Source organism: Morchella sextelata, assembly GCF_020137385.1.
Source record: "Morchella sextelata strain SCLS chromosome Unknown scls_23, whole genome shotgun sequence".
In the NCBI taxonomy this organism is placed as follows: Eukaryota; Fungi; Ascomycota; class Pezizomycetes; order Pezizales; family Morchellaceae; genus Morchella; species Morchella sextelata.
In genome coordinates this window covers 1,028,502-1,046,207 of record NW_025408638.1, presented here as the reverse complement: position 1 = coordinate 1,046,207, position 17,706 = coordinate 1,028,502, and the positions used below count along the sequence as shown (strand labels likewise).

The 17,706-nt window shown below is 47.9% G+C and overlaps 4 protein-coding genes across 4 annotated transcripts; 1 reads left to right on the top strand and 3 right to left on the bottom strand.

Moving 5' to 3' along the window:
- Window positions 1-1,082: 1,082 nt before the first annotated feature.
- Window positions 1,083-2,672, bottom strand: H6S33_007506 (uncharacterized protein; the record flags this gene model as incomplete). The annotated part of the gene is made up of 5 exons (XM_044838863.1): window positions 1,083-1,190; window positions 1,279-1,518; window positions 1,791-2,188; window positions 2,316-2,536; window positions 2,614-2,672. The coding sequence occupies 5 exons, from the start codon at window positions 2,670-2,672 to the stop codon at window positions 1,083-1,085; spliced, it is 1,026 nt and encodes a 341-aa protein (XP_044689042.1).
- A 1,765-nt stretch (window positions 2,673-4,437) lies between these two features.
- On the bottom strand, window positions 4,438-7,738 carry H6S33_007505 (uncharacterized protein; the record flags this gene model as incomplete). The annotated part of the gene is made up of 9 exons (XM_044838862.1): window positions 4,438-5,847; window positions 5,921-6,395; window positions 6,458-6,713; window positions 6,763-6,879; window positions 6,939-6,995; window positions 7,063-7,185; window positions 7,260-7,321; window positions 7,381-7,553; window positions 7,610-7,738. The coding sequence occupies 9 exons, from the start codon at window positions 7,736-7,738 to the stop codon at window positions 4,438-4,440; spliced, it is 2,802 nt and encodes a 933-aa protein (XP_044689041.1).
- A 4,016-nt stretch (window positions 7,739-11,754) lies between these two features.
- Window positions 11,755-12,751, top strand: H6S33_007504 (uncharacterized protein; the record flags this gene model as incomplete). Its single annotated transcript, XM_044838860.1, has 2 exons — window positions 11,755-12,223; window positions 12,285-12,751. The coding sequence occupies 2 exons, from the start codon at window positions 11,755-11,757 to the stop codon at window positions 12,749-12,751; spliced, it is 936 nt and encodes a 311-aa protein (XP_044689040.1).
- Window positions 12,752-16,590: 3,839 nt separating this feature from the next.
- On the bottom strand, window positions 16,591-17,078 carry H6S33_007503 (uncharacterized protein; the record flags this gene model as incomplete). The annotated part of the gene is made up of 3 exons (XM_044838859.1): window positions 16,591-16,654; window positions 16,742-16,769; window positions 16,832-17,078. The coding sequence occupies 3 exons, from the start codon at window positions 17,076-17,078 to the stop codon at window positions 16,591-16,593; spliced, it is 339 nt and encodes a 112-aa protein (XP_044689039.1).
- Window positions 17,079-17,706: the final 628 nt, after the last annotated feature.

The following is a 17,706-nucleotide window of genomic DNA, read 5'->3' as shown; positions in this document are numbered from 1 at the left end:
ACTGTATTTACTTGTGGGTAACTGTGGTGGATGGCTGACATGACAGACAATAATAAGGTGCGAAAATAAGGAGGATTCTATTTCGCATCGCATCCAGGGTACAAAGTTACTCGACCTGATAGTGTATTCCACTCTACTCCAGTGGAGCGTAACTAGACTAGGGTCATCTTGTTCGGCGGCTTCTTCGCACTCTTCTTTTGGCTTTACCGTTTCCTCGCAGCCAGGTGCGGTGGAGAGACTCGACTCCACTTCGCTCCACTCCACTCCACTGCGCTCCACTTGAATTGACTTGACTTGACTGCTCCACTACATACATGACACCCCACCACTGACCGCCGGACTTTCTGTCTTTCCTTCGGCAGCCGAGAATCCCGCTCCCGCTCGGAGCAGCAGTACTACATACATACATACATACTGACAGGGAAGTCGATGTTGTCCTCGGCTCGTCGGTGGGCTATTTGTCGGTACTCTAGAGCAGGCAGGTGTGTAGAGCAGAGCATGTGGATGTACATGTAGGTATGTGGTACTTTCGAGTCGTAGGGATATCGATGCCATGCACTGTAGTCGGAACCATTCGGTGGGGGTTGTTCGTGCCCTGGCCAACCAACCATCTGGCCATCTATGTCTCGGGTAATAATTCTGTCCGTCCTTTTTGCTTCTTCCTTCCTTTCGGTAGAGGGAGGATGTACCTATATGTATGTAGGTACACGGACGGGCACCGAGGAAGGGCAGTGCACTGAATCAGAATGTAGGTGCCTTTGAGTGCAACATACATGTATATTCACTGCTATTATCGGGGGCAGGAGATGGATGTATGGTCTAGCATTCTTCTGTTGGTACTTTGGCTACATCCATGCATATGTATTGGCCCGTTCATTCTCTACTTCTATGGATTATCTAAGCGGGTATCTGAAGTACATACATGTAGTTACTGTATCTGGGCAATGAAGAAGAAGGAGACAGTTAAACTTCTACGGCGGTAAGGCTCGGGGGTTTCATGTGTGCCAGGGAAGAGCTGTCTGTGTTCGCTAGCTAGCTCTCTACTAAGCCATGTAGCTAGCTAGGCAGTGGCCAGCCAGACCTCAGGTAAAAGAAAGTCCTGCCTGCTCAGGCACCGGCGACTTGAGCTCGCCTGTGGTGCAAGCCATACGAAGATTGTCGATACACCAGCATTCCATGGCTGTCTGAGTCTGTTTGCCATTCGCCCGTCAGGGACCATCCCTCAAGAAGGAAAGCAAAGAGAGAGAAAGAAAAAAACAGGAAAGAACATCTTAATACCTCGTATGTATGCGTTCCCATATGCGGGACAAGCATGACGTGATCATTCGCCATGAGACCCGGATGAACCTCTGGCTCGTTCTCAAAGACATCGAGCCCGACACTGCGGACCTTACCAGAGTCGAGGGCCTTGACGAGCGCGTCCTCGTCAAGGACGGCGCCCCGGGCAGTGTTGACTATCACTACACCATCTTTCATCTTTGCAAACTCGGCAGTGGAGATGATGTGGTGGGTGTGTTTCTGTGCTTCGTCAGCTACTTGGAATGTTTTTTTTTTCTTATGGCGCATCATGCATGGAAGCTAGAAGCTGCATAGAAGCTGAAAAAAAAAAAGTAAGAGAAGAGAAAAACAAAGGAAAAAAATGAGACCTCGCTCGTATCTCATAATATGCAGCCTGTTTTTTTTTTTTTTTTTTTTTTCTTTACTGCCGCTGCATAATCCCAAATCTAATCCACAACCAATATCACAAGCCAATCCCGAAAAGCTCCTCAAGGGCAAAAAAAACAACTCACATTCAACGGCAAATTCAAGCTAATGACATCCGACCTCGCCAGCAGCTCGTCAAAGCCCACATACGCTGCCCCCGCCTCCAGCTCCTCCGGCAGCCTCGTGCGATTGTGATAAATCACCTTCATACCGAACGCATCCGTCCTCCGCTTCAGGGTGCGCCCGATGCCGCCCATGCCCAAGATGCCGAGTATCTTCCCCTGAGGATCGTGTCCGAGCGGCGCCCCGCCCTTCCACTCGCCCCGCCGAAGCCCGGCCATCCCGCAGTTGAAGCCGCGCAGTGCCCCGATAATCAGGAACATGTTTACGTCGGCCGTGGCGTCATCGGGCGCCGTTGGCACGTTGGACACGCGGATGGAGCGCGCGCTGCAGGCGTGTACGTCGATCTGGTCGTACCCAGCACCTGGGTGGATTGGAGGGGGATGATTAGAAGAGAAACATAATCAAGGGCCCGATCATTGGCTTGTGGGTGGGATGGATGGAGGGGTGGTGGGTGGGTGGGTGGGCACTAGGGTGGGTGGGTGTCTTACCAACATGGCAAATAAACTTGAGAGATCGCGGGAGAGCTTCGAGAAGCTCAGCGTCGATCCGGCCAGTGATTGAGACGGAGGGGAGGTTTCGGTAGACTGCGTAGATGCCCTCGAACGCGCCGGTGCGAGCCTCCTGGAGGAAGTCGGCCCTGTTGGTCGCCTTGACGTGGATTGTTTCCACGACCTCATCCTCCTCGAGCGACTTCCATGCGTCGTGAGCGCTGCCACAAAAACAGTTTCCATCAGCCAAGACAATCTGCACAGGGGCAGGGTAAGTGAGTGAGCGAGCGAGGCTTACTGGTCGATTTCTCCAATGAGGAGGACCTTCTTGATCGTCTTTTCCGGCGAGGGGCCCATGATTATCCGTCGGTCCGCTTTTGGGGCGGGGTAAACAAAACGGGGCGCGGTGGTGGGGAGGGAGGGTGGGGGGGGTTGTGTTTTTCTTGTTGGTGGGGTTGGTTCGAACTATTGTCAAGGGGGCAATCACAGAGGGAACACCTTTTTTTTTTTTTTTAACCGGGAGGATCCCAACAACAACAACAATAAAAGTGAAGGGAAAGGGTCGTGTGGTTTGCAGAGCGAGCAATTCAACATTGATATAACAGCTGTCTGCCCCGCCCGCCCCCCGGCTACATATCGGATATGGGATTGTTGCCGGATTATTTGCTAGCGAGAGGCATACATCCCCACACAGATACATATCAGTTACATCCTGTTCTTGAGAGATCTGGGCAATACATAGAAAAAAGAAGGGCGTGTGAAACAAAACTATATCCGAAACGTTTAGCTTTTAATTACACGGGGATAAGGCGAGAAAAAAAGAGAAAAAATACGAGACTCGATATACACAAATGAGGGGGGTGCGATCGATAACTGCCATCGGAGATGGAAGTATAATGGAGATAGAGGGGTTATAATTCTTCAGGGTTTGTCTGTAGCCACGCCGGTGTCTCGCATCATGTAGTCCGAGGGGGCTGTTCCTGGTGATCTTTGGCTATTTTGTGAGCTATGGGTATCAGTCTTATGGGACTTACCCTAGGAAACTATGCTGTACTACGGAAAACCGGGTTCAACAATCACAAAAGGGTTATTGATCACCAAGACTTCCAAAAGCCCGTAATAAAGTGATGTCGATCACGAAGTGTCATTCACTTAGCAACCAAATGCGAGTGATTTTACATGATTCATTTCTTTCTTTTTTTTTTTTTTTTTGTTTAATTCATTAATTATGATTCATTTCTACTCATATTGATTTATTTATTGTGCTTCTTAGTACAGCAACAGCTGACTTTATCAATTTATTCGTAAGATGCGTTTCGAGAGTATATAACCATGGGGACAAGAGAATGAGATGAAGAAAGATCATTGGATATCTGCATTAAATAACATTTATAAAGCCAGCGGGAAAAAGGTTCACTTCAAAAATAAGAGTATGCAAAGAATTCGAGACCAATAACTTCCTGATTGCGAAGCCTGCTGGATGAAGCTTCACTCCCTTTGCTTTTATACGCCTAAAATAATCGTGTCTTCTTGGTAATAGTTACTGTGCCATTTATAACAATTATTTAAATTACGTATGTCACTAGCTTATGTGCATTAACATAAGTAACGGGCGAGATGTTTACATTTCCCATTATTATACCCTCGTTATACTCTCGTTAAACATGAAATAGTCGAAACCTAAATTTCCCAGACTCCTCCAGAGCGGATAGTGACGACCACCCAAAGGAAAGGAAAGACTATAGTTATGGAGTACAGGCATCTCGAAGCACAGAGCTACTATAGACTCGAGTATAGAACAATCACGCAGTATAAAATGAAAACACAAAAACCGGCAAACTAGGAAAAGCTTCAAGTATTTCACTAACTATAACCTCGACGACCAGGGCCCTAAGGGGATTCCAGAGAAAAACCAGCATCATTACTTCCTCCAAAACGCCACAACCATTACCATATCCCATTGACTCGTTCTGCCCTGAAGGTTGGCACCCATAAGTCACCCCACTGATCCAATCCGCCCCAGAAACAAACAAAAAGAAAAGGGAGTGAAGGGCATAATCGTCTGGTATACAGATACTAGAGATTAAGCGCCTACTCCTGAGTTTGACGGACTTCGAAGCTGCTAACCGCACTGGAGCTTCCGTTGCTCCTCGTAGTATCGTTTATACTCCTTCTCATGTTCTTGCTCCTCTTCGTCAGAAGCAACTCGGTCTTCTGGATCGTACAGGTGAGTGTATGACATTCTCCCAGCATGCTCTTTGCGAAAGGTGGCGCTAGCCTCGTTGACGATGCCCTGCTTAACCTCGGCGGTCCGGAAATAGCGAGAAATATGTTCCATTTCAGACGGTACATGGCCATTTGTTGCATTTGCTATTTGATCCCTACGAAACAAAGAATTTTTTCCACCAAAAGTGAGTTTGATTTTCTTTGAGTCGTCTTCAGACTCTTCCTCATCTCCAAAGAGGTTGACGAGGTTCTGGAACGAATCTGGCCTTTCGACGACGCTCACAATGCTTGTGTGACGAGAAGTCCATGTCAACTTGTCTATAAGGGGATCTCCTGAGCTTCCGATACCAAGGTTATGCAATTCTTGGCGCAGAACTTTGACGGCCTCTGTCTTCGAGACAACACTAGTGGTGCTAATAGTACTAATGGTACTGATCCGATGTTCGACCACTGAGGTTTTGACCGGAGAAAGATCGAAGTTGCCCTCGGTACCAGATGTAGGTGATCCTAATACCTTACAGCCATCGAAATCGTTGCTGCCGTCAGATGGATCACTCTCGGAGCCGTCTGGAGTGTCACTGTCGGGATGAGCTGCGTCGAAAACCATTTTGTCTTCAAACATCGTAGTGAAAGCTTGCTCAAAGTGATGCATTTTGACGTATTCGTCTACATCCGCTTTGCGCACATTACCTCCTTCGACGACGCTGTCAGAATCTTCTTTGGCCATACTATCTTCTACGATGACGCTGTCAGAATCCTCTATTTCAGAACTGTCACGAATAGACTGCTCTTCATAAACCTCCTCTTCCGGGATTTCTTCTTCTTCAGGCTGTTCCTCTTCGGAATCATCGTGGGGACTGTCCTCTTCAACGATTTCTCCTGTGGTTTTGTCCTCGTATTCCAAGGTCTCGTCGTCTCCCCACATGTTATGGTTGAAGAGATAAAGGCTCTCCTCGGTTTCTTCCTTCAAGTCGAGTTTTCTCCTCCGATAACGAATCTCTTTCGTCGAGTAATCGTATCTGGACTTGGCATCTGGGGTTCGAGGGCGGAGATACTCTTCGGGGGGCTTTCCCCCAAAGAGTTCTAAGAGCTTAGGATTGTCAATCTGCTCGGGAGTATCTACATCCGCAGTGATATCGTCCCCATTTCGGGGAAGACCGGCGAGTCTGCGCGCATTGGTAATGCTGGTACCGATAGCTGCTCTGATGAGTGTAGGTGTCGAAGGGGATGCATTCTCGGGGGAAGTAAAGCCACTGTCGTCCTCTTCATGCCCGACAGATCTTGTTGAAGACAGAAATGTCTTGACCTATGTGGTCAAAGAGTTTCCAGTATCAGTAAAAATTTGCATTCATTCTGTTAAGGCTTGGGGTTATACATACCGATGAAGCTGCATCCACAATTGGGGAAAAGAAATCGTTCAGGCGCTCCTTGCCTTTTTTCTTTAGTTTCTTAGGGGTCGGAGTATATACTTCATAATCGCCCGGCCTGATTTGGGATGCTTCAATGTCTCTGAGGGTTTCGTGGTAATCTCCCACCTCAGTCCCAATGCCATTCCTGAGCACTTTATGGTAATCATCGATGCCACTGGAAGCATAATCCTCGCCAGCGTGGAAATCATTGATAGTATCCGTAGGGTCTCCGGGCATCTCTGTCGCAACGTCTTGTCTTGCAACGTCCACACCTCCGCCTTCTGGGGCACCTGGATAACTGAGTGGCCTCGATCTAGGACGTGCGAGATCCTCTGCAGCATATAGGAGGCATGGTGGAAGGGCAAATGATTTCGATCTGGGACGTGTGAATTGCTCCGCAACATATATGGGGCATGGTGGAAGGAGAATTGATTGTGGACGCTCCCTAGAAAGCCTTATTAACAATTCTAGACCAATGATAAAGTGCGCAGGGGATAGGTAACTTACTCTTCATCAGCAAGTCCCATCTGAACATTCCTGATCCGCTCCATTTCAGTTGCATAGTCAAGTTCAGTTTCGGATGATATTGTTCCCTCCCGGACACTCTCTTCATTAATAGTAATGACAAATTCATCTACGGGTATGCCATGAGTCTGGTCATCATGTGTATCTTCGGGTCTAGGATCTTTGTGTCTAGAGCCAACGCAAGAAAAGACGAATCCTTTGACTGCTCCGAAAATGTAACCTAGAATCCCTGGATTCTCTACTAGTTGTTGGTAAAAATTCCCTATTATGTAAGACAGTTCACTTACTGTCTGCAATTGCATAAGCAGCGAGTTGGATACCGATATCAGGTGTAGCGACCCTATGATGGGAAATTGTGGAATTGACTCTTGTCAGGGCTTGCTGAGGAATATCAAGAGTAAAGACTATTTTTGCTAAGATTAGCTTTATAAACTAAAATTCGAACAGGGCGAATTTCTCTCACCTCCAGATAAGGCATTGCTTCTCGAATGCGAGAAGTTCCCAGTGTGCCGAGGAATCTCTGGAGTTATATATTAGCTCAGAACACTTCATTTTAGTAGGAATGAGAGGCTAGGTGTTGTTATTACCTTCAGATGCCCGACCGAAGTCAGACATCGACCACGTATTTGAATAGTGGTATGGGCGTGTAGGAGAAGGGGAATAAATGTTGGTGATACCATAATGGTACACCGGCAAGGGCTGTTGAACAACTATCAAATGTCAGAAATAGGTTAGTCATTTTTCTTTAAAAAGTTGAGATGCCGAGAAAAATCAGTAAACCTACAGGCTGTTCTCGCTGTATGGAAAGCTGTCCCAGCGTCCGCCTCATTGTTGCCAGCACCGATTCTAAGATTTTCGATGTCGACAACAAATTCAGAGGCAGCGGACGCTGAGCCACGACTTACCGCAGTACCCCGAAGACTATTTCTGGCACTGCGGTCATGCCATGTTCCTTCTCCTGGATCGTCAGGATCAAAGTTGCGGAGGCTGCCACTGGTGTCAGGTGAGACTGGATAAGTCCCCGGCATGCCTCCCCCAGAAAAGCCAGCAACAGAGTCACAGGTAATCGCTTTTCCGACTTCAGATCAGAGTTGTTAGTTGACAGTATAACAGTGGGGAACGCAGATGACTTACAGGACCATGGTCGGCCGTCATTATTGTCAGAATTTCCAGACCATCTGGCCCGGCTTGATGAGGGACTCTCCATTCGCTATACGGAGCAATGATGTCAGCAACAGGATCATCAATTTCAAAGAATCCCATGATCAATGTGATGGAAACTACACCTACGTGTGAAGCTGAGAGCAAGGTATCACGGAATAGGATTTTTTTTTTTTGTCTGAAAAAAAAAGCAAATTGTTTGCTTAAACGAAAGTATTTCCCCGATGGGGGGTCAAATACTGTAACGAATGCGTTGGAGCGGTGTCAGCGTGAGGTCAATAGACCTGTAATCATTGGTGGTGAAAAAAGAGAAGAGAGGAAGAGAAGAGGGAAGAAGGAAGGGATGGAGGAGGGATGGAGGTTGGCTAAGGGTAAGTGAGCATGGGATTGCAAGGTGATGGCTAAGGGCTGATAAATGGATGGGAACGATGGCTCACAATTTAGTAGGAGATTTCTCGGGGGCTCTTGATGTCTCCAAATCAACAACTACATTGGAATTCGCTGGCTCAATCAACCACACAGAGTCACGAGAAGGCAAATATGTTTATCTAGCAATTCTTTTCGAGCATCACAATATAGGGAGCAGAGCTTGCTTGGAAAACATTGACAGCTCGAGCCTAGGTATCTATACTGTCATTTATCGTTTCATCCACTGACATTTCTACCAGAACGTAAGTGGACTTTAGATGTTTCTTGCACCACGCTAGCAAAAATAGAATGACCTCATGGGCAATACACCTTGGAGGGTTCATACGATATCACAATATCTGGGGAAGAAAAACAGGGAAGGAACGGTCGAGGTCTGTCTTATTACGTTTACCTCTCAGAAAAATATCTCCCTCCTCATTGAGCTGTTTTCTTCCGCGTTGCCCATTTACCCCTACGCATCTGCCTTACATTCCTCCCTTCCCCCACCTTGCACACAAAGTTATCAACCTCATTTGGGGAAATGGCAGCAGCATTGAATGTACTAAACACCCAGAAGTTTTCGAGCAGAGCCATGGGCAAATCCTACTGAACAGCCACAAGAGACCAATGTTGACCATAACATAAGTAGCTTTCAGATGATTTGATAAGTAGGAAGGATGTGAAAATCATGATCTAGGGTACATGTATCTCACGCTCTGGGCCTAGGTCTACAGAGATTTCACTGCCCAACGATCAGCCTACAGTCCACATACGAGTGTCACGAGCATGGCTCCACCCTCCAAGTTGGTCCAACGCAAGTTGTGTAGCACCAAGCCATTGCGATCTAACGGCATAGCCATTTGGAAGAGTTAAAACGCTGGATGAGTTCCACCTCGTAGTGTCTTGTTGTTGGTTGATGATTGATAACTCACTGATCGTTTGCAGCCCGGAGGCTATGACAATTATTGTTGTTGGTGGTAAGGCAGCTTAAGGACATTCCAAAAGCACAGATCAAACAGAGCTCAAAGAGATTTAGGCCAAAACAGGCTACTTCAAACTCCCAATCATCATCTTTGTGGGAGAGGACCATAGTATTTTACACCTTAGCGTGCATACAATCGAGTGATGTTTTATGACTTAACTCACACACGAACTTACGTCTACGAAATTCGAAAGGAATGAAGGATCCGGATAATGCAAGCCGTACTATCCGCCTCAAATAGGACTGTGTACTCTGATACTATCTAAAGATACGTGTCGAACCCACTTCAAGTCATGATCGCAATTAGTCTCGTGCCCAGGCCTGTGTTGAGCTTTTCTGCATGAGGTACGTTGCTCTCGATATGAGGGTTTGGAACGAGCTTACTTCGAATGTCTCTCAAGCCCTTTCAACCGGTATCTACACACTACACATCTAGACACCATTACCCCCTCACCAAGGCCCGAAACGGCCACAATAGAGAGAAAACCCGATATCGTGGCCTTTAAACAAACTAAACAAGTGGAATAGCAGAGCTGTTTCTATGATCATGTGAGTAAACGTTTATAACTGTGCTCTATCTTAGCTAGAGGACGAGCATTCTCCTTATATCTTTACTTTAGGACTTCAGCATATGATTCGCCAGTGACCAAGACAGCGTGTTAGACTGCGTTGTGGTCTAAACTTTCCGCCGCCCAAAATGCACTCTAAAACCAGCTCAACACCCCACTACCGAAGAAAAAAACAAGGGACAGATGATGACGTACGCCTAATGACCGATTGCAGATTGCAGAGATTGCAGATTAAAGAAATTGCAGAGGTTGCAGAGATTGCAGAGGTTGCAGAGTTCGCAGATATTGCAGAATCTGTTTCCAGAGTCATGGGTCATTGTTGCGCTAGCTGGAGGACCGCAACCCAACACCAAGACGCAGAAGCCGCAGAAGCTACATCGAGGGTTAAGCTTGGCGGGCCATTTAGAGGCGTGCAGGCGTGCAGACGTATTGGCGGACACTGTACATGTAGGGATTGGATTAAGTGACGGAGCTATGTAGAGGTAGGGGATAGGTAACTGTCAAATTTTCGCTGAGCTGGTGGTGGTCTTGGAGGTGTTTTGGGGTTTGAGGTATATCGAAAGACCTACTAGTTCCAGCCCCGCCATTGCAGCGGGCGGGGAACCCCCCCCACTTTTCAACGAGCAAGAAAGAAAGAGGGGGCATCTGCCCCACTACCCCACCACCCAGAAAATTGCACGACAAGCAAGACAAGAGTGCTCGAGTCAGTAAACCCCCTTATCATCCCCTTTCGACCCCCCCCCCCCCCCCCCCTTTTCCCCCTCCGGCTTCATGCCCGCATCACGGCTCTATACCATTTGTCACAACACTCACCCGTCCGCCCTGGGCGTTATATACTGCCTTTACATAGAGAAACAAGGTAACCTTCGGTGCCTCTTGTTGTCTGCAGGTCTGTAAAGTAATGTGCGAGTACGATCTTTGAGCCGACGTCGTAGAGAGAGTGAGCTGCCTGTAGCAATGATTGCTTATGGCAAAGGCCTACGTTCCTTAATCCTACGCGAGTTTCCAATACGCTGCCGAAAGAACCCGAGGCCGCTGATGGAGGTGTAATCCACGATGCTTCTTGGACGATGCTTCTCGGGCGATGTTCATGGTATATATATATATGCTCGTGGTTGTGTGCACGCCAAATTAACCTTGAGGCGAGATCGAAGGTGACCTTACTTTATAATTTAGTGTATGCCCTTATGGGGTTCTAGGACTGGGCTGGTTAGGAGACTTAACTATGAAGTACAATGGCGGGGATTGGCGATAAAGAAAACTTGCGATTTTTTCCCCTCTGGTACGGTTGGTTGGCTGCTATAACACGCTGGGCCTATAGGCCTAGGCAGAACAGTTTGAGTGGTCGAGTGATAACCTGTGAATATATGTCACAGCGACTTCTTTTTCGTGTAACTTGGATTTCACTTATCCGTAGCTAAAACGTTTGAGTCTGAGTACTATCTTGCTCATAACCAAAACTTCAGAGCCGATAAACCCACAGGCAAGAATGGTATGGCGACGTCAGTAGCCAGCCGTAATCGAAATCCTCGGCACCTAGGATATGATATCGGTTGCAACCAACCCACTGGGTTCGAGTTCGGATCTCTAAATATTAACCACCGGATCATGCTAATTTCCGGCTGTAGTCAAGTTGAAAATCCAGCAAAACGGACCTGACTGACCATCTGGTTGGCCACGAGGGTCTCGACGACGTTAAATTTGAGGTTTCCCGGCATCTGCAGCCAAGCCCTCGCTTAAAAGCTTGTACGGCAAGTGGCGATCAGGGGGTCAGAGGGTGCATGTACGTGACTGGGAATTTGGGGGTGGAGAAGCTTGGATTGCGGATCTATATGGGCCTGGAGAGCTGCTGGGGAGCTTTGCAGAGTTTTTCGATTATTTGTAGGGATGGTTTGGCGGTTGGGTTGTGACCTCAAGCACGGATTCGGATTCGCTTCACACAAAGGACGACGACAACCACAGCAGCCGGGGACAGCCAGGGACAGCCAGAGAGAGATATAACACAACACCACACTCAGAACACATCTCACCATCACGACATCACCACGAACCACGCACAGAACACAGAACACAGAACACTCACCTCAATTGGCATCACCCCCTCTCCACACACACACCGCGACACACCCTCCCCAACGCGTCCCAGCACAGTACCCACAATGTCCTCCCCCGTCTCCTCCAGCTCCTTCTCCGCCCTCTCCTCGCCCATGGACTCCCCCCCCGCCGCCTCCCACCCTCCGCACACCCCGAACAAACGCCATCCCTCCACTGGATTCTCGGACCACTCCCCCCTTCTCGCGCACCACCACTCGCCCTCGCACCTCACGCACCTCTCCGACATCTCGTCCGACACCTCCGGCTCCGTACCCGGCTCGCCCAGCGACGACGACTTTGACCACGCCGAGCAGGTCACCGTGTGTAGATGGGACGGCTGCGACTGCGACCTCGGCGACATGGACGCCCTCGTCAAGCACATCCACGACTCGCACATTGGCAGCCGCCGCGCAAAGTATGCCTGCGAGTGGGACGACTGTACTCGAAAGGGCATGGCGCACGCGAGCGGGTATGCGCTGAGAGCACACATGCGGAGCCACACGAAGGAGAAGCCGTTCTACTGCACCCTTCCCGGTAAGCCTCTCCCCCCTTCGGTTGCTATCTGACGGTGGCCGGGTACTAACAGAACAAGCAGAATGTGACCGCAGCTTCACGCGCTCCGACGCCCTCGCAAAGCACATGCGCACCGTCCACGAGACCGAAGCACTCCGCCCCAGCGACCCCATCCCCAAGTCCCACCCCAACCACCCTCACAACCACCGACGGGACGCCGCGCGCGCGCCGTCAACAAGCCCCAGCGCGAGCGAAGACGGGTCCGCTAGCGGCGAGAAGAAGAATCCCTGGTACCAGCCCGAGGACGGGTTCGACCACGATGAGGACACGCGGCCGCCGCGCGAGCTGATGCGCCTATTAAAACGGAAGTTGGCGTGGGCAGAGCAGAGCCGCGAGGAGCTGAAGGGAACGCTGGAAGGCTTGGAGAAGCGACGGAGGAGGGGGTGGGTAAGGAAGGAGGTGCTACTGGATAGGGTCATTGAGTGTGAGATTGGGGCGGAGGAGGCGAAGGAGTTGAGTTTGGACTTGGGGGTGCTGGGGGAGGAGTAGTGGTGGGGTCTTTTCTTTTTTCTTTTCTCGCTTTTTTTGTTAGGGCTTTTTTTTCGTTCTATATGTTGTGCCAATTGCTGTCTTCCTCTTGGCTTGAGCTTGAAATTAACGGTATAATGATCGAGGATCTTTCTTCGTTTTTTTTTTTTTTTTTTTTTTCTGTTTCTCTCTTTCTTTCTGTGAATCCGGCTGGGCATACGCATAATTGGAGGGTAGAAGGAGGGTGGCTAGGAGGGATGGAGGGGAGAGATGGAGGGGGTATAGATATATAGGATCGGGATAAATAGATCTTTGCGCTTCTTCCACCCCCTAGTCCTTAGTCCTTTTGTTTAACGCCTTTTGTAGAGCCAGGAGTGTGCCGTTAGTGTGTGGTTAGGTGCTCTTATTGGTACAAGCCTGCCTGCTTCCACCCGAAAAAAAAAAAAGAAAAAAAAATGGGATAGGCCCATACTGGTGCCGACGCTGACATTTGAAGACAGTGAAGAGTGAGGTGTCGGACAGGACAGAGAAAAGTGCCCTTAGCTAGCATAGGTCCGGGATTTGACGTCGCGGTAGAAACCCATTAAACTTCACGGTCGACTCCTAAGGAAGAAGAAACCTTGATCATTGGCCGCTGGAATTATAGGGCGCTATTATATTCGCGCTGGCCTGGCATTGTAGGATGTGTCGACAAACATGCCTCTCCTGAGTCCTGATGTCCTAACCCCATAGTGCGTGCTCGCTATGGTATGTGGTTAGTTGATGTTCGTGGGGTTGTAAAGTGGAAGTGGATGTGTGGTAAGTGGATGGGTTGGAAAGTGGGTAAAACGATCATTACCATACCCAGTTTCAACGCTGCTCCTTGATGGTTGTGTAGTGCCATTCGGAGGCCGCGGTTACAAACTGGTACTTGGATCGGGGTGCTGTCCATGGTCGGTAAATACAAAGAAAAAGACAAAGACCAAGTGGATAGCGGCAATTGAACCAGCGCTTTCTCCAAACATGACCTCGACTTGTGGGGTATATATATATATATACACGGCGGGACTTTCAGGTCTATCGTTGATTGATTCAATTGATTGATAATTCATTAATTCAGGTCTATCGTTCCTTAAACTCGCTGTATAAAGAGCGCAGAGTGGGTGATTTTCCTCTTGCTCAATATATGGCAACGGCCGCGGCGGCGGCGGCGGCCTAGTGATGGGCACGAGCCGGCACGAGCTCTCATGATCATATCTGAAAATAGACTTCTAAGTAATTACAAGTCTGAATGTGGAATTTCTAGTTTATTTAATCGATCAAACAAAGACACGGGAAAAGCGCCATTCGTCACCGAGCTGGGTTGGCGGGAACAGCAGTAATCCTTTCAGAGGTTTGTACTCATGATCACCACAGACTCGACCTCTGGTGCTAGCGGTGCTGTCAACGCCTGGTTGGACAGTGTTTCTGTCTTTGATATTTCGTTTTCTTTAACTGGCTTTTTCTGCCTTCGTGGGTTCGTGGTGACTGGCGTGCACATATTGCATGAACTGCTCGCCGCTGGTAACAATACAGCGTGGTGTACGAGTAGTGGTACGCCCCCATGGTACGGGCCATCGGCCCTCCATGACATGTAAGACAGGGGGAAGAACAAAGCAGGAGGGGGGGGAGGAGGAGGAGGAGGAGGAGGAGGAGGAGGAGGATCGGGTGTAATGGAAGAGTAACTCACACGAAGCTGGTTGGAGAGGTGGTGGTCACAATGGAGTCGTAGGGTGGGGTGTGTTTAGTGAGGAGTGGGTTTTAGGGTTTCAGTTATGGTTGTAGGCTTTATAATGTGTGCGTATGTGGGACGGAGAGTTGGAGTGGGTTTACATGCTGGGGGTTGTTGATGGGGTTTGGTGATCATAATATCGATGTGGTCAGTTGAAGTCTTAGAGTAGGATAAAGGAAATACTTCTTGAGATGTTCCTATAAATACATCGAGCTGTATAAAGTATAATCTATGTAATGCTTCCATAGGCGTAGGCTATTTGTCTTCAGAGCCCACTAATCATAAAATATATTTCCGGAGGCGTCAATTAATATGTGATCATACGATATCACTCGGCCCATATAATCTCGTGTTAGTGACTTTTACTTAGTAGGAAACCTAAACCTCACTCCCCCAGCCTCTTTTGCTGTGAAGTCACCTTCTAGCTGTGACCCATGATGTGCCTATCCTTGTGTCTCCACACTCTGCAGGTAGCTATATTTTTGTATATCACCACGCCGTCGTGGGCTTAATATGTCTCTGTTGTTGCGGGAAAGAACGAAGGGATACAGATTCTGGTAAAATTATTGCGAAAGTCAGCGCTATAAGAGTGGGTTTCTTGGTCTGTGCTCACTGCAAAATTCTTTTAAGGGTCAATCCTTTCGTTCGTTTTGACATGTAAACGCTATTGGGACCCACACTCCTCGAGCCTCTTTAGGCTCGAAGTCACAGTTTGTGACCGCTTTTTCAACATATATTTCTTCTCCTGGAATATCCACTCGATCCCTATTGTACAGTCTCGGAAATGAGGGTAAAATCGCTACCGTGGGGCTACGGTATCGAGTCAAGAATACTGGTTTAAACCAGCATCGTAAGCAGAATACCATATCGATACCGTATCAATACCGTATTCTTACAGCATCACTAGCGTATTGACAAGAATACGGTATTGAATTTCTACCCCTTTCCGGTACTGTAGTTACGTTATTGAGTACCACAACGCCGGTTCTCGGTTAATTACTGTGAAGCTCGGGCACGAAAGAAAGGGCCTACCGAGTGTGGCCAACTCCGGGAGCTGGCCATGGGCAACTACTATACTAGTACTGGAGATGGCCAAATACTCACTATGTTCATTGGAGGTGGAAGGACTACATGTAGGTGGGAGAGATTCTCGCGGTCGCGAGGTGGGCCACTACTAGTTTTACGTACAGCCGTGTTAAACAAGTCCTGGCAGTAGATGACAACGAGATAGCGGCAAATATATATATAACACAGTCCCCCTCAACAACCATGGCTCCAAAGGGCTTGAAATTAAGACTACAGAAAATTTAGGATACTATTCATTATATTCTAAAATCCTGAGAATTTGGAATGAATATTCAATGTGTAGCTTCAATAAGAAGTTTCAGCTGTAAATTGTGATTTAGGCCCACATGCACTACCCACAAAATCTCAACAACGACAAGAGCTTTCTTCAAAGGCTAAGTTTCTATCTTGAATCTATGACCCTGGATACCCTTGGGGTAATTGTGGAAATTATCTGGCTAGTTCATATGTAGTTATTCTCTTAGGAGTATTCAAATCGCAATATTCGCTAGTTACTGTATCACAAAAGCAGAAATAGAGCAATAATTCAGAGACAGAAGAAGTTTGTACCCTGGAAGTCTATAAGGCATAACTATTCTTATTTTAATCGATGGTTTACGTTGAGTGGGAAGGATTTTAATAGTTCTTAACACGACTGTACATTACATACAGGATCGATGGACTAAAGTGCATACGGTTTGGTATTCCTTGGCGCTCAACCTTGAATTCACACGGCACTCCTCATATCCAACCCCAGAATTAGAAATATCGCGATAGCAGTACTTAACCTTCATGCACTCCGTGAACCATTTTTACAGGTAAGCCACAGCTTGTGACTCCGTCCTTCCCTTTGCATGAAGGCAGCATCAGCTCCTCTTCGTAGCTAGATTTTTGCCTATCACTATTATGAAAACCTGGCATAAATGAAGGGATCGGGGATTTGCTGTAGGAGTGTAGAGGTGCTCGTCACAGGGCCCGGAAGAGCTTCTGTCTAAAATTGAGTAGAGTGCATTTGTGTCAATAATATAAACAAATATCTTTCCCACTAATCTTCCCCCAATCTTCTTCCCGCGATGGCAGTGCCATTGCCATTGGGCATAGGTCGCAATCTGTGTATGCAACATCAGCTTTCGGTACTAGCTAGAAGCCTGTTCCCCTCAAATGGAATGGGGACAAGATATGAAGCCATGACTTACGATTTGAGTTCAAAACAAAGGTATTTTACTTGCCTTCATCTACTGTCGCCTCCGGATGCGCCACAGCTGATACAAGGGTTTTTGAAAAACTCATTCTCCAGCCGAAGTTAGTGCCCAGAGTGAGAATCGGGCTACGGATAGAAACCTCCGTGGCGAAATCAATCCGGCGAAGGTTTTCTGGGGGTTGAGTTGCTTGGGGAGTAAGAGCAGAGGCGGTTCGTGCAGAAATAGCAGCTGTCATGGTAGTCTGCCAAACTGGTGGAGGAACAGAGCCTTTCCAAAGAAGCTTAAGTGATGCGACGAGCTTACGAGAACCCCCCGATACAATATTTGGCATGTTGTAGGTTGATAGAGAAACGGAAATCGAATTTATGGGTCTCTGTTGATAAGTGAAGTTCGAAGTTTTGAGAATTAGGAATGAAGAGTCTGGGTTTTATAAGGGACTTAGGTGAATCATGAACGCAGCAACTCAGGCCGACACGTACACAGCGCCATGCAGCACGGCACACTCTCAAAAACTCGACATGCGGTGGCACTCTTCAATTCGTTGTATCTTAGGCCACACACCCAGATGTATCCAAAGGGAAAAAATTCGGGACGGACCTTGTCTAGGACCCTATGGTAACGATATTGAATGATCATGTAAACTCCCAGCTTCTGTGATAATGTCATTTTCTCTGCTTCCTTCTGTTCTATACTGATATTTCAGTGCCGCTAATCACATTTCCGTGTTATTGAGTTTGGTTGTTGCCCGCATGCACCTCAGCCTATTCCCATCTCGAGCCACAATGAGGAGACTACGCAGATTGCCAGCTTTCCTCTTCAGCCAAACGGGCTCCGGGAATTACTTGATCATAATTGATCACTACATCTTAAGATCTTACGAGTACTGTAGCGACCACCCAAGTTCGTACAGCAGGTGTCAGCTCCAGTAACTTAATATAAACATGCGCCAGGAACAGAAA